This window comes from Dromiciops gliroides, chromosome 3, assembly GCF_019393635.1.
Source record: "Dromiciops gliroides isolate mDroGli1 chromosome 3, mDroGli1.pri, whole genome shotgun sequence".
In the NCBI taxonomy this organism is placed as follows: Eukaryota; Metazoa; Chordata; class Mammalia; order Microbiotheria; family Microbiotheriidae; genus Dromiciops; species Dromiciops gliroides.
Window position 1 is genome coordinate 315,615,135 of NC_057863.1, and position 25,915 is coordinate 315,641,049.

At 36.3% G+C, this 25,915-nt stretch overlaps 1 protein-coding gene across 4 annotated transcripts in view; it reads right to left on the reverse strand.

Annotated features, from left to right (window-relative positions):
- Nucleotides 1-25,915, reverse strand: part of CD47 (CD47 molecule) — an 81,206-nt gene that overhangs the window by 36,912 nt on the left and 18,379 nt on the right. For all 4 annotated transcript variants that reach the window (XM_043997593.1, XM_043997592.1, XM_043997590.1 and 1 more), the window contains exon 3: nucleotides 7,332-7,421. In XM_043997593.1, the coding sequence (XP_043853528.1) occupies nucleotides 7,332-7,421 (90 nt within the window). The remainder of the gene's footprint in view (nucleotides 1-7,331; nucleotides 7,422-25,915) is intronic.

Below are 25,915 nucleotides of genomic sequence, written 5' to 3' on the forward strand. Positions count from 1 at the left end.
ACTAACATTTTGAATGACCTTGAGTAAGTCACTTCTATTTACCTAGGCCTCAGCTTCCTTAACTCTAAAATGAGGGGGTTAGAACAAGCAAACCCTTCTCTAAGGTCCTTTCAGTTATACAATTTTATGATTGTATGACTGAATATTTGAAAGCAATGACCTAGCTAAGAAAAAAAAATAGGCCAAACTTGAGGTTAGAAAATAGATTGGCAATAGTAATTATAATAATGATGATGTGGAGATGGTATTCTTGGTAGACTATCAGGAGGGCATGCCCTTGGAGTAGTCTCTTGGTTGTTGTGATGGATTTGCATTACTCCAGCCATACACTCTCACCTCCTTACAACTGTTAAATGTTTGGGAGACAACTGGCAAAGTCTGGGATGTAAACTATGGGATGAATCAAATCAAGTGATTCAAATCTAAGTGGTCAGCAAGGAGATCAAACCTATGCCCTTGGCCCAACACGCTTGTCTAAACAACTGAACTATGCAGCCACAGCAATATTTGTGTGACTTCTTCAAAGTCTGTATTTAGCAGGCTCAGAATCTAATTATGAAGTATACTACATGCTATAAAAAAGAAGCTAAAATAATTCAGTGTTTGAAAATAAAGCAAAATAGGCTCAAGGTAAAAACATATCTATATGACTAGATGATCTTTAAGGTCCTTTCCATGACTGATGGATGTGCAGAAAAAGATCTAACAATATGATCCAGAGGAGTTTAATTTGGGGACAAAATGTAAGTCAGAAATTTTATTTTATTTTTATTTTCTGATACTGATTTCTGATTTTAGAACTACTTTCTGATAGTTGGGAGAGGAGAGAGAGTTAAATATTCTGATTTTCTGAATGATTGCTTTTTTGTATTTTGTTTTTAGAGAAAGCAAATTTTAAATAAATGGAATATTTATAAAAATGCAAATACCCAGTTTAGCAGAACAATAGAGAATTGAAACACTCCTATATCAGAAAAAGAAATTGAACAACTCACAAGTGAACTGTCAAAGGGAAAAAATTTCATGATCAGATAGAATCACAAGGGAATTCTATCAAACTTTCAAAAAACAATTAATTCTAATATTGTACAAACTATTTTTACAAAGAGCAAAAGAAGGGAGACTGCCAAAATCCTTCTATGATACAAATATGATCTTAATACTGTAGGGGCCAAATTTTAATTAGGGAATGTTAGGCAGCTCGCTGCAATATTGGGGCAAGGAAGAAGATTAACAGCCTCTTTCAAAAACAGAACAGGGCTTATTAACAAGAACAAACTTAAAAACACAAGTAAGATTAGTAGAATTAAGAAAAAGGGGAAAAAAAGGAATGGGGGAAGGAAAGTAATATGACCTGAATCACACTGTCCAGGGCTCAGCAGAACATATGGCTGTGTCCTGTCTCTTTCTAGCTCCAATGCCAGAATGGCAAATCTCCTCCCTTCTCCTTACCAGCAATCCCCTCTCTCACAGGAAACAGGGAAGTCACACACACAGCCTGAAGCTAATTGGCTGGCAGCCCTGATTGACAGAATTAACAGATGGCTGTAGAATGGCCAGCCTCCCAGCTTCCACACACCGAAGGTCACCTGACTGCCCTCACCTGGCTTCCCATCATTATAATTTGGCCAGGCCCATGTAGGCATGAGGTGGGTGGAGCACGATTAATTAATCACAACTAATTCTTTACAATACCAAAACCAGAGAAAGTCAAAACATAATAAGAACATGATATACCAATGACCCCAGTGATCATTGATATAAACATTTTAAACAAAATATTAGCAGTGAGGCTACAATAACATATCACAAAGATTATATAACATAACCAGACTAAATTTATGCCACAAATGCAGTTGGTTTAATATCAGAAAATTGTAAACATAATTGATCACATAATAACAGGAACAAAAATCATTCTCATATCAACAGATACAGACAAAACTTTCAAAAAATATATATATCTCCTATATTTATGTTAAAAACAAAACTATAAAACACAAGATTAAATGGACCCTTTGTTAACAAAGTAAATAGTACATATCTGAAACCAAGAGCCAGCATTATATGTAATGCCAATAAACTAGAGTCTTTCTAGTAAGATCAGGGCTGAGGCAGGGATGTCCACTGTCAAAACTACTATTTGACATAGTGTGAGAAATGCTAACTATAGCAATAAGACAAGAAGAAATTAAAGTAATAAGCAAAGTAATAAACAAAGAGGAAGCCAAATTGTTGCTTTTTGCAGATGATGTGATATATTCTTAGAAAATCTCATAGTCAACTAAAAACCAACACAAAAACTTTAGCAAAGTTGAATAATCCAGACAAAATCATATATAAGAGATAGAAAAGGAAATTATATTTAAAATAACTTGATTAAGTAGATATACAGAAAAATTACAAATATAACTACAAAATACTATTTAAGGAAATAGATTTAAATAACTGGACAACATTAATTGCTCATGGGTAGGCCAAGTCAATATAATAAAAAAATGACAAAGCTATCTAAATTAATTTACTTACTATGTGCCATGCCAAGTTAAAGAATTACATTTTAGAACTAGAAAAAAAAAGAAATTTGAAAGAATTCAAGAATCTCAAAAGAGAATCTCAAGGCAAATGATGGGGGGGAAAAGTGGGAAGGAAGAAGACCCAGTAACAACAGATCCTAAACTATACTGCAAAGTAGTAATCATCAAAACAATTTGGTACTAGTTAAAAAATAGAGAAGTTGATCGGGGAACAGATTAAATATATGGTATACTGAAGCAAATGAACCTAATAGCCCAGAGTTTCACAAACCCAATCCAGCTACTTAAGTAAGGATTTACTTTTTGACAAGAAACTATGGAGAAAACTGGAAAGAATTTAGCGAGAATTAGGTCTAGACCAATACCTCACACCATATACCTCCAAATGGATATATAGCAATACATAAAAGTTCATAAACAAATCAGAAAGAAGAAGAAATTACTTTTTAGATCTATGGGTAGGGGAAGAATTCATATCCAAATAAGGGACAGAAAGGCTCAAAGAAGACAAAAATGGGCAATTCTGATTACAAAAAAAAATTTTAAAGTTCATGCACAAACAAATGTGATGTAACTAAAATTAAAAGGGAAATAGTTAAATGGGGGGAAAAATTGCAGCAGGAGTTTCTGACAGAGGTCTCATTTCCAAGATATATAAAGAATTTATTCAAACATGTAAGAATAGCAGCCATTCCCCAATTAATAAATTTTGAAAGGACATGAACAAGCACCTTTTTTTTTTTCAGGGCAATGAGGGTGAAGTGACTTGCTCAGGGTCACACAGCTAGTAAGTGTCAAGTATCTGAGGCCGAATTTGAACTCAGGTCTTCCTGAATCTAGGGCCGGTGCTTTATCTACTGCACCACCTAGCTGCCCCAAGCAGCTTTTTTAATCAAAGAAATCCAAGTTATCTATAGCCATATAAAAATGCTCCAAATCATTTATAATTAGGTAAAATCAAATTAAAACAACTTTTAAGTTCCATCTTAACACCCACAATATTGGCAAAATTGACAAAAAAAGGAAAATTACACATGTTGGAAGGACTGCAGGAATGTGCCTATTGGCATACTGCTGCATTGTTGGTGGGGTTATGAATTGATTTAGCCATTCTGGAAAGCAATTTGAAACTATTTCCAGGAAGTTACTAAACTATGCATACCCCTTGAACCAGAAATACTGCTAATTAGGATTATAACCCAAGTAGAATCAAAGAAAAAGGAAAATGCCTTATATTTACAAAAATATTTGTTATAAGTTTTTATTGTCATGTCAAAGAAAAGGGAGTTAAACAGGTACCTGGCAGTTGGGAAGTGACTGAACAAATTATGATATATAAACGTTATAGATTTAACAGAATCTGAATTTTTCTATGGTGTTGTGAATACTATTATATTGGAAATAAAAAAAGAGTTAGTTTCAGAAAAGCTTGGGAACATACGTATGTAATGATGCAAAGTGAAGTGAGCAGAATCAGGAGAACAATTTATACTATCACATCGACATTGTAAAAACTAATAATTTTTTAAAATCCTTGAGTGCTGAGGTATCCAAGAGTCTATACTTAGGCATTAGACTAATCATAAAGGAAATCTAGAAAGGAAAATTCAAGGATGTTAGGCTATGGGGAAATACATTAGAAAAAGTACTATGCTAAATCATCTTTTCCCCATTTTAGATAATTCTGAAGTTTACAAACATTAGTTAAAACATATCATATAACTATAAACATATTATAGTAGAATAGAAAGGGCTGTATATGAAACTGAGACTCTCCATCTACACACTAAATCTTAAAAAGCAAGTGTTACCCCTGAATGCAAAACACAAAACATTCTTCTGTTCAGTGATGCTAGAAAGTTGATTTTTTGAACCCAGAAGTAAAACTGTCCATTTATCCCTACAGGATTTCATCTTATTAGATTCAGCCTGTCAATATGCTTTTTGATGCTCTCATCCTGTACTAGTTTTCTATCCCAGCTCCGTGTCATCTGTAAAGTTCACAGACATGTCACCTGTGACTTTATCCAAATCATTAATTTAAAAAATGAAACAATGAGGGGGCAGCTAGGTGGCACAGTGGATAGAGCACTGACCCTGGATTCAGGAGTACCTGAGTTCAAGTCTGGCTTCAGACACTTGACACTTACTAGCTGTGTGACCCTGGGTAAGTCACTTAACCCCCATTGCCCTGCCAAAAAAAAAAAAAAAATGAAACAATGAACTGCATGGAGCCAAAGACAAATTCCTAGGGTGCTCACCCAAAGACAAATGCTTGAGCTCTCTTTGCCTAAAGCAGAGTACCTGATAATCTCCTGAGTTTCCCTAATAATAATTTATTTTTTTTCCTAATAATAATTTAATCCTTCAAAAGATAGAGGAACCAACAAGGGAAAATTAGATTCTGGACCTGACTCTCAGCAACAAGTAGAATCTGGCTCAAACGGTGAAAATGATGCTGACATGGGGGCAAGTGACCACTCGACCTTACACTTAGATAGAGAGAGGAGATGAAAACCGGCTACAATTCGACATGCATCCTTCACTTTGGGAGAGGGGAATTCAAAGGGTTCAATTGAAAAGATAGGCAGGTTCCAATGGATTACTATTGCAAAGAAGTCAGCCAATAATGGATGGGCACCTCTAAAGAAGGACATTTTGAAGATAGGAAGAGATAATTCTGATGAGAAGGAGTAAAGGGAATGCACAGGGAAATGAACAAGGAACTCAACAACCAACTTATATATGAAAAAGACATAAAGTAGGAAATGGAAGTAAGAGTATATGGCTGAGAAACAATGCAAAAGCACGGCAAGAAGAGTGTTAAGATGTTTACCATGAGCTGTGAGTATTATGAACAAAACTAAAGACAACAAAGTAATTTCTAAAAAGTCATACTGAGGATCAATTGTGACAGACTTAACTCTTCTCAGCAATACAATGATCTAAGACAATGCCAAGACTCATGGTGGAAAAAGAACTATGAAGTCTGACTGCAGACTGAAGCATACTATTTTCACTTTTGTTGCTTTGTTGTTGTTTATTCTTTCTTGTGTTTTTTTCTGATTCTTCTCTTACAACATGACTAATGTGGAAATATGTTTAACATGATTGTAATATATAACCTATATCAGAATGGCTGCTGTCTTGGGGAGAGGGGAGGAAAGGGAAGTTGAGAGAAAAATTTGAAACTCAAAAAAAAATATTTTGCATGTAATTGGGGGAAAATTTTTTTAAATAAAATAAAAAATGTTTTAAAAAAAAGTCATATTGAGGAAAATAGGAAGAACCACTGTTTTGGATAAACAGGATAATAACTGACTTCAGAAAGAAGATAGAACTGCTTAATGTATATGTGTGTGTGTGTGTGTGTGTGTGTGTGTGTATATATATATATATATGTATATATGTGTGTGTGTGTGTGTGTGTATATATATATATATATATATATATGTATGTATATATATATATATATATATATATATATTGGCTTCAGGGAAAAGCAGATGGATTAGAACAGCCAGAGATAACACAAGTATAAGGGCACTATGGAATCATTTCACAAGATATCTGAAGGAGGCAAAGATACCAAAGATCTGAAATCTTTATTCATCTCAATGAGTGGCAACTTAATATCCAATATGCACAAATGTATACATAACACACACACACACACACACACACACACACACACACACACATTATTTTAAATGGACGCTATCTATACTTCCGGACATGTCTGCATAAAAGCTCTGTTACTACAAGTCTGGAAATTCTCATGTCCATCACTAATATGTAAAAATTAAATTCATTATATTATCTTAAAAAATAATTGTGTAAGCATGAAGAATTGTCCCCTCAACTCCAATGAATTAAACAAATATTTACTAAGATTTCACTAAGTTCAAGGGTACTAGAGATATAAAGACAAAAACAAAAAACACAGAGAAGCTAAGGTGGAGAATATCTACTTTACCCACAGTAAAAATGACTAATAATAATCAGTGTTAAATGTGATGCAACTGAAGGTCAGTACTCAGTATTAATGGTCATGTGACTGAATTTAATCAAATGATGAAAGAAAATTAGCATTTCCCCCTGTGGCTGCTAGGGATGAAGCAGGAACAATATGTCACTAATCAATGACCTTTGATTTGGTCAGCAGAGAAACTTCCCTGGGGGAAGGCTTTCACTAATACATAAAAAACCTCACCTATAAATAACAGTTTTTAGGGTCTTTAGAATGTTGCCTGATACTCACAGAGATTAAATGACTTCTCTTTTACATAGCTTGCAAGTGTCAGAACTGGAACTTGGATTCAGATCCTTCCTGCTTCCAAGTAAAGTTTCTAGTAAGTATAGAACAAGCATTCCTAATGCTGTATTTTCTGAGGGTTCACTTGTTTATATTGGGAAGTTTAACTATGGGAAAAGTTCATTAGACCCAAGTTATAATGTTAGCATCATTATTATTGTGATCTAAGGACCTACCATTAAAACTCATGGTGCTATTTCTTTATCCTTAAAAAGGTGGAGGAAAATACTGACCTTCACCTTTGGAACCTCAGTGTAAGCTAGGGAAGAGTGGCTTATTGGCAAGATTAAGTAAAGCACAAATAACTGTATATAATTGCAAAACACATTTTTATTGATCACATCAGCACTGTTCAGAACCACATATTAGCAAAATGGTTTCATTAAATATATCTCTACTATCACTTCAAAAGAACTAAGCAATTTTACTGTGAAAATGTACATAAATTTAAAAAAGTACTTATGTATTTTGATACTTACTCACAATACCAAATTGACCCCAGGAAAGCAGTATAGCCAAAATCGGGAAGATAACGATGAGAATGTTTTCTTTTGGGTAAAACCAAGAAACTTTGAAGAAAAAAGAGAAATATACATTAAGTCTCATACTCACTTTAAGCATTTTTAATTCATTTTATACAACCATATTTTAGTGTGGTAAAGGAGAAATAACTATAGACCCTTGATATTAATATGCAAAACTTATAAGCCTAAAAAATTGTGGAAAAGTTCATTTACAACTAGTTATGTAACTCGATAAAAATTACTTAGTTTCACAGGATCACAGCTAAAAGGACCTCAGGGTCTAATCTGTTTCCTTATCTATAAAATGATCTATAAGGTCTCTCCCAGCTGTAACATTCTATGCTTCCATGGAAATGTCTTAATTTCTAAAAACATATTTCAGTATATTTTCCATAACTTGTGCTTGAAGAATTGTTAGCTCTCAATCATTTGCACTAACAAAAAGGAATAAACAGATTATTCACAAAGCCAGACAAGAAAAGCACCTACAAATGTTTTTTATCTTTGCTTTTGCATATTTTATTATAAAAATGTTTTCATATTTGCTTTTACAGAGTCATATAGATATGGCTAGTGTTATAGAAAGTCACAAAGTAATCAAACTCCGTTGTGAAAATCTGACTCAGGAAGAACTAGGGGGAAAGACAGTTTCCTCTCCTCCCACTAAGCATAATTCCTCCCTGCAAGTCACTCCATGTTAGGAATAGATTATTCTATTGAAAAATGATGCTAGGAATATGGATAATGAGGTTTTCTACAGATAAAGTCCATAGAGGGAGTAGGAATTTCAAAGTTGAAATTAAGCACATTAGGTATATGAATGTTTTCTTCCGTCTTTCTAAATGAAGCACAAATCAAAAATGTAAATGGAGAAGTATTTCAGCAAACTATAAATAACATGTACTAAATTTTTTTTAAGACATTGAAAATTAACTTGAATGGCATCTAGTAAACTCTATACTTCATTCTTCAATCTGCCTATTATAAAATTAATTCCTCTCACAGTAGAGTATAGTAATAATGATAAAATAACACAACAAAAACTGACATCTATATGAGTTAAAGTTCTAAGGAAACATTTTATCATTTGAGTGTCACAAAAGATTGTAGAAGTGCTATTATCCCCATGTTATAAATGTGGACACAGGTTCAGAGAGGTTTCTTGTCCATGGTCAATTAGCTAGTAAGAGTCTGAGAAGGTATTCTCAGACCAACTCAGGTCTTCCTGATTCCATGTCCATGCTACTAATGCTATCCACAATGTTCTCCCAAACTCTATTATTTTCACTTGGAAGCATATGGTATTTTCCAGCAACTGCCCCTAGAAATCACTAATATTTCAATGAAATTCACTCTGTTTCCTCTACCACCTCACTGTCCTCAATTATCAACATGTAGCAGTAAAAATTCCAAACCTACAAGTAAGTGGAAAGTTCAACAAATAACCTCATGGCTTTCAAACAACATGATAAACCTTATCTTTTAACACTAAGGTTACAAAATTAAAAACCAGTAACATGCTCATAGTAACTGCTAAATAATAAATATGCTACCATTAGGAATCTAACTCCTAAACTACTTAGTTACTTTTTGTTTTTTAAAGAGTACCTATTACTATATTTCTTAACCTGAGAAGGTGTTCAGTAAATGTAATATTGGTCATGATGAGTATTGTCCAATAAAAGTTTAATAACTAAAAAGAAAATAATGCTGCAAAACTCTCTATTATTCCATATTCTATAGTTGAGGTAAAAGCTGCACATTTTTCTCTCCAGTTAAAGTCCTACCAGGAAAGAAGAAAAAGGAAATCTAGGAATTATGCTTCTATTTGTACTTACAGGTAAACTGATTTTTCTAAAGCCCTATGCCTTGATTATATTTAATAGAAATATTAGCTGTTCCAGGGTGCTAAATTATGAATGAAAGAGATGTGTCAAGCTCCAATATTTAGCAATATATTTTCATTGACTGACAGACAAAACTGGGCTAGGAAGGGAAATAATAAAGCTTTGTCTCAAACTATTATTTAAAAAAAAACATTTTTAATTAAAGTTTTGAGTTCCAAATTCTGTACCGCCCTCCCTTCTCTCTCTCTTTCCCTGAGGTGGTAAGCAATCAAATATAAGTTACATATGTACAATTATGTAAAACATTTCCATATTAGTCATTTTGTATAAGACTCAAATAAAAGGAAAAAAATGAAAGAAAGTGAAAGAGCATGCTTCAGTCTGTGTTTAATCAAAACCAGTACTTTCTCTGGAGGTGGATAGTATACTTCATCATTAGTCCTTTAGGATTGTTTTGGATCATTGTATTGCTGAGAATAGCTAAGTCATTCACAATTCTTCATCAAACAATATTGCTATTGGTGTGACAACATTCTCCTAGTTCTGTTCATTTAACTATGCATCAGTTCATGTAAATCTTTCCAGGTTTTTCTGAAATCATCCTGCTTCTCATTTCTTAAAGCACAATAATATTCCATTACAATCGTATACCAAAGAGTCATTCCCCAATTAACGGGCACCCTTTTGATTTCCAATTCTTACCCACAACAAAAAGATCTGCTGTAAATATTTTTGTACAACTAGGTCTTTTTCTCTTTGGGGGGATTTCTTTAGGCTATAAACCTCGTGGTGGCATTGCTGGATCAAAGGGTATGCACAGTTTTATAGCCCTTTGGGCACAGTTCCAAATTGTTCTCCAGAACAGTTGGATCAGTCCACAACTCCACCAACAGTAGATTAGTGTCCCAACTAAACCATTACTTTTGAAAAGATTATAAGTAAAAAAAAAAATAATAATTTAAAATCTTTGTGTCTTGATGGAATGACACAAGATCAAAGAAGGTAAGGATTAGACCCTGGCAAATGGGAGAAAAAGATCAGGGAGGCAAGAACTCTGAAATAGGGTCAAGGTCTCAGTGGCAATGGTAAAGAAGGATGATCCCAAAACTAAAGATTCATTTGGAGAATGAATAGGTAAATAGCTAGGGAAGACTACCCCAGCTTAGAAGCCCTGTCTTCTTTGATTATCTTGTCCATAATTAGTCAGTTGATAAGCATTATTAAGTGCCAAATATGCATTAGGCACTGTGTTAAGTTTTGTGGATATAAAGGGGGGAAAAAACCAGTCCCTGTTCTCAAAAAGCTCACAGTCTAATGGTAGAGACAACATTCAAACAATTATGTATAACAGGCTATAAACAGGATAAATTAAAGATATGCTCAAAAGGGAGACACTAAGGAGGCCTGAGAAAGTCTTCATGCAGAAGGGATTTTAGCTAAGTCTTGATAGTGAAAGCCAAAAAGTAGATCAGGAAGAAGATAGTTCTAGGCATTTGGACAGCATGTGAATATGTGAAAATGCTTGGAGTAGAGATAGACTATAATGTGTGAGGAACAACAAAGAGGCCAGTTTCACTAGATTAGAAAGTTTTTGTGAGCAGGTGAGGTTTAAGAAGGACCAAGTTATGAAAGGCTTAAAGCCTAACAAAGGCTTTTCTATTTTATCTTAGAGGTAATGGGGAGGCACTCAGGGTTACTGAATAAGTAGGGGGACATGCTTAAGTAAGATCACCTTGACAGATAAGTGGAAGATGGACTGGAGAGAACAAAGACTTGATTCAGGGAAACCAATGAGAAGGCAATTCTAACAGTCCAACCATGAAGTGATAAGGGCCTAGACCAGGGTAGTTGCAGTGTCAAAGGAAAGAAGTGGGGTATATGTGAGAGTTGTTAGGACAGGATCAACAGGACTCCATTACTGATTAGATATGATAGGGGGTGAGGTGAGAGAGTGAAAAATTGAGGGTGACACTAGCTTTTTGTTTTTGTTGTGTTTTTTTTTTAGTGAGGCAGTTGGGGTTAAGTGACTTGCCTAGGGTCACACAGCTAGTAAGTGTTAAGTGTCTGAGGCCAGATTTGAACTCAGGTACTCCTGAATCCAGGGCCGGTGTTCTATCCACGTAACACTAGCTTTTAAACATGGATAATGGAGAAAAAAATGGTACCCTCCACAGATCGGCGTGGTAGCAGGGAACTTCACAGGGGAGCTTAGGAAGTTTAGGATCTCCAGGTTATAGGAAATCTGTTCTCAATCTTTCTCTTTCTTTTACTATCTTTCAATAAACCCTTAAAAAACCTAAACTTGTGTACCAGTGATTTTAGTCAGTTTCCCCCCAAAACTGGGGGGACAGATTAGAACCCACATTTAGAAATTTAAATTACACAAAAGTAAGAAGAGGGGAAATTTTGAGGGGGAAAGAAAGTGAGCATAGTTTTGGTCATGTTGAGTTTAAGACACCCAATTGGAGACATCCAATAGACAACTGGAGATGCAAACCTGGAGGTCGAGATAGAGGTTGGGTTGGACAAATAGATCTGACAATCATCTTCACAGAGAATTAGATCTGTGGAAGCTGATCAAGCATCAAGCACAGTATCATAGAGGGAGAAAAAGGCCCAAGACAGAGCTTTGGGGACACCCACAATTAGTGAGTATGACCTAGATGACAATCTAGCAAAGGAAACTAAGAAAGATACAGCTATGTAACAAAAAATTGTGAAGTTTGCGGTAAGGCAAGATCTTCAGCCAAATAAAGGACCAAGGGATGTGAAAAAAAGAGGGCAGTACAAAGTTGAACTGGTTCGCCAAGCAGTATAGATGAGAAAAGGAAGAGAGTACATGCGGATAGTGCAAGTATAATGACCCAGGAAAAAACTATTGAAGATCTTACTTTGCCAAACCTCAGTCTTGGATTATTACAAACACATATGTCTGTAATATGTCTACAATTACACACACACATATATATATATATATACATATATATATGTATGTATATACATACACACACATACACACATATTCTGTTGTTGTTAAGTAGTATCTGACTCTTCATGACCTTACATTTGGGGTTTTCTTGGCAAGGATACTGGAGTGGTTTGCCATTTCATTTTCCAGATGATTTTACAGATGAGGAGAGTAAGGCAAACAGAGTTAAGTGGCTCACCCAGGATCACACAGCTAGTGCCTAAGATTAGATTTGAACTCAAGTCTTCCTGACTCCAGACCCAGCATTCTATCCACTGTGTCACCTAGTTGCCCTATACATACATATTTACACTAACTATATATGTATATGTTGTCTCCTCTGAGATCATAAGATCCTTAAAGGACTGTTTTTGCTTATTCTTTGTTTGGTTCTTGGCATATAGTGAATGCTTAATAAATCTTTGTTAATCAATTGATCTTCCTGGACAAGAAACCAGGGCTGAAGGTGAAGCATAGCTGACAGGCTCATATGCTCCTGGAGATTATAGCTTAGGCCTTCAGGCAGTGTCAGGTTCAGTGTGGCAGGGGCTGTGTCCTCCATGGAAGCAGTGGGCTACCTCTGGCTCTCTGTGCCTAATTCAACCCTGTCTTCTCCCTCCTTTCCAGGCCCAGTTCCACCTATGAGGAACATAATAAACTCACCACATTTACATGGCACATATAGCACTTTTAACAATCCTGGGAGCTAAGCAGTCTAAGTATTTTTCTTCCCATCTTATGAATGAGGAAGCTAAGAGGCAGAAAGGTTAAGTGATTTCCTGAACATTACACAGATAGTATGTGAAAGATCTGGATACAAAACCCAGGTTTTTCTGACACCAGGTCTAGTGCTTTTTCCTCTATATTATGACACAGAAATCACAGTCATGATTTGTCTACTTCTCTTTGATGTTCCTGATTATACTGCGCATGTGTGTATACGTGCAGTTCCTAGAGACATTTTAAAGGAGTATAGCAAAACTAGCCTGTGCAAGCACTTTGGTTTGAATTTGTATATTATTGGAAACTAGAAAATGAACCAGGAAAGGAAGCAAGTAATAAAAGAGAAATCTCTAGGAATCAGTGTTAAATGAGCAAAGACAGAAAATGGCTACTTCTTGTATGTGTGTGTGTGTGTGTGTGTGTGTGTGTGTGTACATACGTACACAGATTAAGTGCAAGGTGTAACTGTGATGATAATTAGGAAATGGAGTCTTCAACCAGAGATTAATTCAGCCCCATTACTTTAGTTACAGTATCACAGTTTCAGAACTAGAAGAGACCTTAGAGACTGTGTAATCTAAACTCCTGATTTTTAACTGTAAAGATGAAAAAACTGAAGTGCTGAGGCATGAAATATTTTGCACGAGGTCACACAGCCAATTAGTAGAAAAGCTAAAACCAGTAGCCAGGTCTCACGAGTGCTAATCCAGTGTTCATTTCTCTTAACTATGCTGCCTCTCTTTATAATCTATCAAAGTATACTCAGATATCTATAATCAATGATATGAAATTTACTAAAGAGCTATCTTTTTGTCTCTTCAAGTCTGACCATGAAATATCCATTTAAAATGAAATATATTCCACCTGCACCAAAAAACCCTACCGTATCACATTTATGCAAAACATAAAATTCCTTATTTTATAAAGTACATGTCAAAAAAAGATAGTGCTAAAAACCAATCCAGGGTTGAATATATTTTTAATATAAAGCAAAACAGATTATTAAAAAATTCTGCAGCTGGTGATTTTTTTGGGTGTGTGTGTGTGTAGGCAATGAGGGTTAAGTGACTTGCCCAGGGTCACACAGCTAGTAACTGTCAAGTGTCTGAGGCCAGATTTGAACTCAGGTCCTCCTGAATCCAGGACCAGTGCTTTAACCACTGCGCCACCTAGCTGCCCCTCTAGTGAATTTTTAATTAGCAAATGTTTTGTTTAGACATTTCTTTTTTAAAAAGTTCTTTCCTGGGGCAGCTAGATGGCGCAGTGGTTAAAGCACCGGCCTTGGATTCAGGAGTACCTGAGTTCAAATCCGGCCTCAGACACTTGACACTTACTAGCTGTGTGACCCTGGGCAAGTCACTTAACCCCCATTGCCCTGCAAAAAAAAAAAAAAAAAGTTCTTTCCTAAACTTTAAAAAGTGCTTAATATTGCTACATTAATACAACTGAAGCAGGTACTAAATTGCAGAGATAATTATCATCATCGTCATTTATATAGTGCCCTAAGATTTGCAGTGTCATACATGTTATCTAATTTGATCCTCACAACATCAGTGGGAGCTAAGTTTTATTGTTCTCATTTTGTAAATAAGGAAACCAAGGTTGAGGGCGCTAAAGTGACTTGTCTAGGATTAGAAAGCTAATGTCTCAGGCAGCATTTGAACTCAGATTTTTCTGATTCCAAATTCAACACTCTTACCCACTGTGCCACTTCACTGTCTTACAAAAGAGACAATGAAAATTGCACTTAGACTTTTAGCTATGGCTATAAATACTTTGGTAGAAAAAAAACAAAAAGAATCCATACAGTGCCAAAGTTTTGATAGGGACAACATGCCATGGCAGACTGAGCACAGGACTTGAAGCCAGAAAGACTGTGTTCTGCTTCAGCCTTTGGCACCGGCTGAGTAGCTATAATCTCTATATGCCTATTTGGGGAAGACAGCTGGTACTATGTAAAGAGAACTGGCCCTGAAATCGGAGAATTTGGGTTCAAATCCTGCCTATAATGCTTCAGGTATAACCCTGAACAAGTCTCTTAACTAACTTGGGCCTCAATTTTCTAGTCTGAAACCTGAGAAGCCTGGAGAAGATGGCTCCTGAAGTTCCTTTAGGTCTAGGTCAATCATCTATGGTCTACTAAATGAGACAATAGTTGTGAGCTGCCCTGCTAGATTCAATTCCCCAACCTGATGTGTGATACAGATAACCACCTGCTGGTAGATCAAGGCGATATCACAGACACTGTTCACTTTGGGTACAACAAAGTCCATGACAAAATATCTCATGCTACCCTTGTGAATAAGATAGCCAAATATGGGCCACTTTAAAGAATGCTGATTAGCATATAAATAAACAAATCTTGATTACCAGGTCACCATGACACTTATTTTTGACAATAATTATTTGATAGTAGAACAAGAACACTAGGTACAAGCTTTATTAAACAATGAGTAACCCAATTCTTATTATTATTTGAAGTATTATACAGGGACCAATTCCTTCAGGTACAGAAGGAAGCACCCAGGAATCAGAGGTGTTTGGCTGCCCCTTACTGTTGCTTTTACAGAACCTGAGAAGTGATGCCATCCAATTCTGCCTATTTTGGAACCATTAAACCTGGATGAAAATTCCGCAAGGACAAAAGGTATGTGTGGAGGCTTAGATGTATTCTTACTCAATTATTATTCCATTGAGACCCATTTCCAGTCATATCTTACTCTATTTAACACCTTCATATATCTTCAAAATAATACGTTCCCCATCAAAACACCTATATGCCGGGGGCGGAGCCAAGATGGCAGAGAGGAAGCAGCAAGCTGCCTGAGCTCTCCTTCTGTTCCCTCAAAACAAACATTAAATCAAGCCTCTGGACGGATTCTGAAACTACAGAACCTGCAAAGAGACAGAGAGACACAGTCCTCCAACCAGAGATAATTTAGAAGACTTCAGGAAAAGGTCAGTCTGACTCGGGCAAAAGGGAGTCCCAGCGCAGGGCAGCAACCCAGCGCCAAGGGGGTCGGGGCAAGTCAGCAGGAGCTGCGGGCCACAGCCAAACAACTGAGGCCCCTGGAACCTGGATCAAAAATCTGGTGGCCAAGAAGGACAGTGGAAAAACCTACCTGCACCGGCCCACGAACGGGTCAGGCGGGATCAGACGCCGGGGTCCGGCGCCTGGCTGGCCAAGCACAATCAGACAGAAAGTGCAGGGCGGGGGATCTCCACACACCATAAAGGCCTCAGAGTAAAAACCCGGTCACACAGCACCTATACCCCTGCACAAGAAGCCCAAAACAGGGACCCTGGTGCCCCCAGAGCAGACCTCAACTTAAAAAATAAATAAATAAGCTGCAATAATGAGTAAGAAGCAAAAAAGAGCCCTCTCCATTGAGAGCTTCTGTATCAATAGGGAAGAAGCCAACACAAACTCAGATGAGGACAATAGCCTCAAATTGCCTACATCTGAAGCCTCACAAGGGAAGGTGAATTGGTCTCAAGAACAAAAAGCCTTCCTGGAAGAGCTCAAAAAGGATTTTAAAAATCAATTGCGAGAGGTAGAAGAAAAAATGGGGAGAGAAATGAAAGCAAAACAAGAAAACTATGAAAAAAGAATCAGCAGCTTGGAAAAGGAAGCACATAATTTCATTGAAGAAAACAAAGCCTTAAAAAATTCACTTGGCCAAATGGAAAAAAGGTGCATAATGTCACTGAAGAAAACAATGCCTTAAAAATTAAAGTGGGACAGTTGGAAGATAAGGAATCCATGAGACACCAGGAATCAGTCAAGCAGAATCAAAAAAATGAAAAAACAGAAGAAAATGTGAAATACCTCATTGGAAAAACAACTGATCTGGAAAACAGATCGAGGAGAGACAATTTGAGAATCATTGGACTGCCTGAAAGCCATGACCAGAAAAAGAATCTAGACACCATATTCCAGGAAATTATTAAGGAGAACTGCCCTGATATCATAGAATCAGAGGATAAAATCATCATTGAAAGAATCCACCGATCACCTCCTGAAAGAGACCCCAAAAGGAAAACTCCAAGGAATATTGTAGCCAAATTCCAGAATTATCAGGTGAAGGAGAAAATACTCCAAGCAGCCAGAAAGAAGCAATTTAAATATCATGGAGCCACAGTCAGGATTGCTCAGGACCTGGCAGCTTCAACATTAAAGGACCGCAAGGCTTGGAATATGATATTCCGGAAGGCAAAGGAGCTTGGATTGCAGCCGAGAATCTATTACCCAGCAAAAATGTGCATTTTCTTTCAGGGGAAAAGATGGACATTTAATGACATTGGGGACTTTCAATCTTTCCTGGTGAAAAGACCAGAACTGAATAGAAAATTCAATCTCAACATACAAGACTCAAGAGAAGTTTAAAAAGGTAAAAAGAGGGGGAAAAAAAAAAGGATACCCTATTAGGTTAAACTGTTTATAGCCCTACATAGGAAAATAATACTCATAACTCTTACGAACTGTAAATGTATTTGGGCAGAGAGAAGGACTTTACATAGAGGGTATAAATATAAATTGTCTTTGTGATGATACAAAAGAATTAAGGGATTAAAAAGGGAGTCTATGGGGAGGAGAGGAAAGGGGAGGTGGAATGGGATGAATTATATCATATGAAGAGGTGGAAAAAAAAACCTATTACAATAGAGGGAAAGAAAGGAGGGGGGAACATTGTTTCAACCCTATTCTCATTAGATTTGACTCAAAGAGGGAATAACATATACGTTCATTGGGATAAATAAACTTAACTCATTCTTTAGGGAAGCAAAAGGGGAAGGGAAAGGGGGGGACTGATAGAAGGGAGGACAAAAGCAAGGGAGAAAAGGGTAAAGAAAAGAGAGGGGGGTGATAAAAAGGGAGGGCAGATCGGGGGAGGCAGGGGTAAGAAGTAAAACGTCAGTGAGGAGGAATAGGGTGAAAGAAGGGGGGGAAAGTATAAAGGGGGTAAATAGAATGGAGGGGAATAGACAGTCAGTAATAATAACTGTGAATGTGAATGGGATGAACTCTGCTATAAAACGGAAGCGAATTGCAGAGTGGATTAAAAACCAGAACCCTACAATATGCTGTTTACAAGAAACACATTTGAAGCAGAGAGATACACACAGAGTAAAGGTAAAAGGCTGGAGCAGAATGTATTATGCCTCAGCTAAAGTAAAAAAGGCAGGGGTAGCAATCCTTATCTCAGACAAAGTGCAGGCAAAAATAGATCTCATTAAAAGAGATAAGGAAGGAAATTACATCTTACTTAAAGGTACTATAGATAATGAAGTAATATCAATATTAAATATGTATGCGCCAAGTGGTATAGCATCCAAGTTCTTAGAGGAGAATTTAACCATACTATTTCTTTTGTTTTGGGTGTTGTTGGGTTTTTTTTCTATTTGGGGGTTTTGCATCACTGCTCTGATTTTTTCTCTTATAACAGGATTAATGCAGAAATAGGATTAATGTTATTATGTGTATATATATGTGTATATATATATATATATGTATATGTATAGAGATATATAGATATAACCTATATCAGATTACCTGCTGTCTAGGGGAGGGGGGAGGGAGGGGAGGGAGGGAGAAAAATCTGAAATTGTAAAGCTTGTATAAACAAAAGTTGAGAACTATCTTTACATGTAACGGAAAAAATAAAATACCTTATATGTAAAAAAAATTAAAAAAGAAAGAAAGAAGGAAAGAAAGAAGGAAGGAAGGAAGGAAGGAAGGAAGGAAGGAAGGAAGGAAGGAAGGAAGGAAGGAAGGAAGGAAGGAAGGAAGGAAGGAAGGAAGGAAGGAAGGAAGGAAAGAAAGAAAGAAAGAAAGAAAGAAAGAAAGAAAGAAAGAAAGAAAGAAAGAAAGAAAGAAAGAAAGAAAGAAAGGAAGGAAAAGGTTACTGAAAAAAAAAAGAAAGCGACACTTGAGTTAGACCTTCAAAGGGTTATAAGAGGTAAAGGTGAGTAGGCAAAGCATTAAAGGAATCTAAGGCAACATGTACAAACCAATGGAGGTGGGTGGTAGAGGACCATATATGCTGGGTAACACAGTGCTAATCTTCTTGTGTGTGCAGGCATGTGGGGGTGGGGGTGTATATGGGATAGGGAAAAATAGAAAAAAGAAAATAGACCTACACACATTGTGCTTTTATCCTTCAAAAAAGACTTCCTATCTAACACCTTATTTTGCAAATGAAGTCCATTGGTCACTGAAAAATATTTTGACAATGATGAAATTATCATATGTTAAGGATCTGCAAATCAATAATTAACAATGAATACGAAGCCTCAATCAAGATGATGTTTCAATACATCAATAAATCTATTAGCACTTTTGTATATGAACTCTCTCAAGAGATTCAGATCACAAGTTAATTCAGCTTTTTCATCTTTCACAATTCTTGCCTATGATCTTCCATAAATACTTAGTAAAGATTCTACTCAGTACCTCAAAGTTTTTTTCCCTACATCTTTTAATATCTCATGGACACTCATTACTGTTAGTCCATCTGTTATATATTGATGTCACTAAATGATTGGTCCACTTTCTCACCACCCCAGTTCTACATGTCCTTGATGGTTATCTTTGATGCCATTTCTAGGACAAATCTTATAGTTGGTAACATATCACAATGTATTTACACTCACCATCCATTTTTCTTTCAATATAATGGTACAGTGGAATGACCACAGTCTCAGAAGTCAGAGAACCCACATTCACACTCCATCCCTGATACTACCTGTGTGAACCGAGGTCACTTATTTTACCTTTCTGGATAGCAATGTCTAAATCATAAAATAAGGGTGACATCACAGGCCCCTTATATTCTGAAACTATGATTGTAATTCACTGTATTGATTCTAACGATATCATGGTACTCTATGATGCAAAGCCAGATTGCAAACTTTGGAAGATACTAGTCTAGGGAAAAAAAAAAAAAAGATAGGCTTTGCAGCAAGAATTCTTTGGGATCATTGAAAATACTATGTAACTTGGCAAATGTAACACCTCCTACTTCCAATCTTCTATTAAACTCTGGGTCCAAATCATAGTCCATCTGCACTGTCTACCCATTATCTCAGGTGACATGATTCTCTTTGTGGATATTGTTTAAAAAAACAAACAGAAAACCTGAAAACAATATAAGAATATTGCTTTAGATATATAATTGAGGCTCTGTGTCAGAATGTTTTTTATGTGATCATGATTGCTGTATTTCACCTTTTCCTATGTCATAGGACTACACAATATTGTTTTCTTGTCAATGTTTATAGATTTTTAAAAGTGGTACAAATTGTGACTATTTTGAATAAAGCACATACATGTACAGTTCTATTTTAAACAGAAAAAAAAACACCTATATGCCTTTAAAACAGGTACCACTTCCTCATCCAATTTTTTTTTTTTTTTTTTTGCGGGGCAATGGGGGCTAAATAACTTGCCCAGGGTCACATAGCTAGTAAGTGTTAAGTATCTGAGGCTGGATTTGAGCTCAGGTACTCCTGAATCCAGGGCCGGTGCTCTATGCACTGCACCACCTAGCTGCCCCCTTCCTCATCCAATTCTGACCATCCTTCATCCTCTCGACTTTCTGGTTGACCAGAACTCCTAGTTACTGTGTTTTATAGTTTAGGGAATGAAGAGAAATCTACCCCAGGGAGAGGAAATTCCAATCTTCTGACAGGTTACACTGCCTAGAAGACTCTTGCTCCTATCAACAGATCCCTAGGGTGTAGGAGGGGAAAGAGCAATCAAAATACATTTCATCATTTGAAAGCATATTTAAGAGTAACTTATTGACTATATTTCATACCTAAAGTTTCAGTCAGTCACATAGATTCAGAGCAAATTTGTCAAGACCTATACTAGATTAATATCAACCTGGGAGAAAGTCTCTGATGTCCTGCCAGAGTTCTACCTTTGGCCCTGTCATTCATATATACATACAAATATACATATACTATATATATATAATTGTATATAACATATATATAATATTGGATTTTTATAACTAGAAACAACACACTGAAGCTGTGTTTATTAAATCTGCACACAGTATGAAGCAGGTTGGGCTGAATGACAGAGCGTGGATTGAAAGAGATCTAGGAAGACTAGAAAAATGGTATGAAACCAACTAAATAAAATACAATATAAATAAATATAAAATCATGTAGTCAGGTTCAAAGAATCATTTGTATTTGTACAGGATAAGGGGATGATCTGAGTTGGCAGCACTTCACATGAAGATCCTTAAGGGATAAAGTGGAACATAAGCAGAAGGAAGGAACCAAATCTTACAGTTAAAGGCTGCCAAAACAGCTAACTCAGCACTAGTGATATGCTACATGCATAACATCTGTCTTTTTAACAATATGAATCCAGTTGTGCTATGTCTGAGTCAAGCAGTATCAGTCTCCCAAAAAAAGGGTTATCCAAAGGTCATTGGAGAGGTGCATAGTAGATAGAAATAGGTTGAAAGAGATCACCAATGCAGAGGCATGCCGAAGAAGAGGCATCAAGGAGAGATGTACTTTTTTTTCCCCACTGCCTTTTGGTCCAAAATTTAGGTTTTTTATCAGTGTGGGAACTCCTGTTGTGGAAATTCCTTCCAACACAAATAGCAACGCATCTATCCTGACAGATTCCCTTAGAGAGTTGCTTAGAATTTTTAGAGGTTAAGTATCTTAACCATGGTTACATTGGTAGTATCAGAGGCAGGACATGAACCATGATGCCAAGGTTAACCTCCTATCCACTATTCCACAGTTCCTTCTCTCAGGGACGCATGATAGAAAGAAAAGGTGTACTGGTCAAGTAGTGAAGATTAACTAACAGATAGCTTGCATGAGTATTGGTATTTTTATAAATTTTTTAGAAAGAAAAGCCCCATGCCCAAATAAATGAAATCACAGATCTCTCAAAATAATTATAAAAAGTGAGGATCCCATATTCTATACTGGTCACACTACATATGTACAATTATGTAAAACATTTCCATATTAGTCATTTTGTATAAGACACTACATCTGAAATGCTATGTTTAATTAGAATACTATACTTTATTTGCAGCAAATCTCTCTTATAAAGTCCTCATTTCTCAAATACATAGAGAACTGAGCCAAATTTATTAATATAGGAACCATTCCCTAATTGATAAATGGTCAAAGGATATGAATAGGTAATTTTCAGAGGAAGAAAGCAAAGCTATCAATATTTATGTGAAAAAATGCTCTATACCATTAATAATTTTGTTGTTCAGTTTTGTCCAACTCTTTGTAACCCTGTGTACCATAGCACATCAATACCGTCTATGGGGTTTCCTGGGCAAGGATACTAAGAGTTATTTGCCAAGTCCTTCTCAGGTCCACTGAGATTAAGGCAAACAGAGGTTAAAGTGACTTGCCTAGAATCACACCAGCTCTAGTAAATGTCTGAGTCCAGATTTGAACTCAGGTCTTGCTGACTCCAGGCCCATCACTCTATCCACTGAACTGCCTAAGTGCCTCCATAAATAATTAGAAAAAGGAAATTAAAACAATTTGGAGTTGCCACCTCATACCCATCAGATTGGCTAGAATGACAGAAAATGAAAATTACAAATGCTGGAAGGTATATAGGAAAATATGGGTGGAGCTGTGAACTGATCCAACCATTCTGGAGAATAATTCGGAACTATGTCCAAAGGGCTATAAAATCGTGCATATCCTTTGAACCAAAAATACTGTTAAAAGATCTATAGCCCAAGGAGATCAAAGAAAAGGAACAGGACATATATGTAACAAAAACATTTACAGCAGCTCTTTTTGTCATGGCAAAGAATTAGAACCTAATGGGATGTCCATTAACAGGAGAAATACTAGAAAGAAGTAACTAGAAAGTTATGGTCTATGGATTATGTTGTAAAAAATAAAGAGGGAATGGTTTCAGAAAAACCTGGGAAGACTTAACTGATGCAAAATGAAGTAAGCAGAACAAGAAGGACAATCTACAAAGTAACAGCAACACTGCAAAGATAATCAAGTGTGAAAGATTTGGTAATTCTGATCAATAAAATGATCCACTAATAACTTCTAAAGACTCATGATGTACAATACTACCCACCTTCAAAAAGATAACTGAAAGACGTTTTTTTCCCCTGGAACATTGCTAATATAAAAAAGTGTTTCAGATGACTTCAAATGTATAATGTGTATTATATTTCTTGCCTTCTCAATGACTGTGGGAGGACTGGAAAAAGGGGGAGAACTTGGAATGGAAAAGAAAACAAAAGAGAAAGAAAAAGAATATTATACTTTATGAGGTATTTAACAAAACTATGGTGTTCCCAGGAGATCCTGAACAACATGGTAAAAAGTCTGGAATTCATTATATAAAGAATGGCTGAATAAATTACTGATGTCTAATTTCAAGAAAAAGACAAGAAGACGTTCAATTTAGGAATGGCTTAGCAAGTGGAAAATGAGATAGTCTATATAAAACATTTCCAGAGGATAAAGCTAGGAGTAATGGGTTAAAGTTATACACTGGCCAGTTTGGATGCAGCATAAAGAAATACTCTGTGGCAATTTAACCTGTGTACCAGGCAAGTAATACACACCCAATGACAAAACTGTCATTCTGGAAAGGCTATTAAGCTTTTAGTCTTCTCAGAAAATGACAGTTAAACCTTTACTGTCCAAGAGTCCATTGTCTCTTGGCTACTGAAGTTGGTGTTACAAATGTAAACAGAAAGAACAATAAACCAAAATGAATGCGATTTAATTATACTGAAGAGGCTTGGCTCTGGAGAAGAGTTGAAAAAATATACTCTTTCTTCATCTTTGCAGACGTGGTGGACTATGTGTGTCAGATAAAGTATATACTGCCAGACAAGGTCAAAGTATTGGTTGGTTTTGTCAGACTGATTTTCTTCTTCCTTCTCTTTTAAAAAAATCTTTGGCACAGGGTTTAATCACTGTGTAGGGCCAGGGGAAGGGTTCTATTAGAAACAAAGGCAAAGTAAATGAAATAAGATAAAAATGATATTTGTTCAATAAAGCAATAGGATGATACATTAGGAATGAGCTTCTCATTAAAGGAATTATTTCAATAGAATCTAAATGAACATCTGTTAAGAAGGTAGAACTGAGGGGCAGCCAGATAGTGTGGGGGGTAAAACACTAACCCTGGATTCAGGAGGACCTGAGTTCAAATCTGGCCTCAAATACTTGACACTTACTAGCTGTGTGACCCTGGACAAGTCACTTAACCCTCATTGCAAAGAAGAAGAAGAAGAAGAAGAAGAAGAAGAAGGAGGAGGAGGAGGAGGAGGAGGAGGAGGAACTGCATGGAAAGTTGAACTAGATGATGTCTAAGATCACTTCTAAGATTCTATAATTCTAGATAGATAAACAACTTAGCATTAGGTACATTTTAGGGAGTTCAGAAAATAAGTATTATAGTATGAAAATTTATTTTGGCACAGATTATTACTTGAAGTAAATGCTGAATCAGTAACTTTTTTATATTCCCAAGCTCATCTATTACATAAATAAATCATGGTCTACTTAAGATTCTTATTACCATTCATCTTTTCTGCCCCTTCCCAGTTCATTCCATAACCTCTAACCCTGGACTCTATCTTCCAACAACCCCAGGATAGAAACCTGACAGGTATGACTAAAGCTGCTAATTCCAATCTAAAGGAAGAGTATGCTATCATAGTTTTGGGAGAAATAGAGGGGGAAGCAGTTATCACTGTGTTTTACCAGCCTTGGCAGATGATAAATAGAGCTAAAGGAAATTCTGAGGTCACTAGTCCAACCCCCTCATTTCACAGATAGGGAAAATAAGACCCACTAAAATGCCTTGCACAATGTCATAATGACAATGATTTAAGCCAAGGGTCACCAATTCCAGTAAAATTTCCATTACTGTAGTGGAGAGCAAGACTGCACAAGAAGGCTAGAATGTGTTCTGGGGAAACGAGGAAAGATAAGGCTGGGGACCCTAGTATCCTGCTCCTACCCTCTGCTAAGAACAACCTAATCCTTTTGAGACACATTAAACTGCAAAATGATAGAATGGGAAAGGCAACAGATCTCTTCAAAAAAATAAAAGATATCAAGGGAAAGTTTCATGTAAAAATGGGCATGATAAAAGACAAAAGTGATTGGGATTTAACAGAAGCAGATAACATTAAGAAGAGGTGCCAAGGATACATTAAAGAACTATACAAGAAAGATCTTAACACCACCAATAACCATGATGGTGTGGTTACTGATCTAGAGCCAGACATCCTGGAGAATGAAGTCAAGTGGGCCTCAGGAATTGCTGCAAACAATAAGGCAAGTGGAGGTGATGGAATTCCAGCTGACCTATTTAAAACGCTAAAAGATGATGCTGTTAAAGTGCTGCAATTGAGACACACACACACACACACACACACACACACACACCCCCAGCAAATTTGGAAAATAGTGGCTACTGAATTGGAAAAGATCAGTTTATGTCCCAATCCTAAAGTAGGGCAATGTCAAGGAATGTTCAAATTATTTCACACACGGGCAGTTACTCTTAAGATTCTGCAAACAAGGCTTCAGCAATATGTGAACTGAGAATTACCAGAAGACTAGGCTAAGTTTCAAATAGGCAGAGGAACTTGAGACCAAATTGCCAGCATTTACTGGATTATGGAGAAAGCAAAGGAGTTCCAGAAAAAACCAAACATCTATTTCTGTTTCGTTGACTACACTAAAGCCTTTTTTTGTGGATCACAACAAAATCTGGCAAATCCTCAAAGAGATAAAAGTAATAAGATCATCTTGATTTTCTCGTGAGGAATGTGTATGCTGGCAATTAGAACTGAACATGGAACAACTGAATGGTTTAAAATTGGGAAAAGGAGTACAAGGCTGTATATTGTTATTTTATTTAACTTATATGCAAAGTACATCATGTGAAATGACATGCTGAGTGAATCAAAAGCTGGAATTAAGGTTGCTGGGAGAAATAC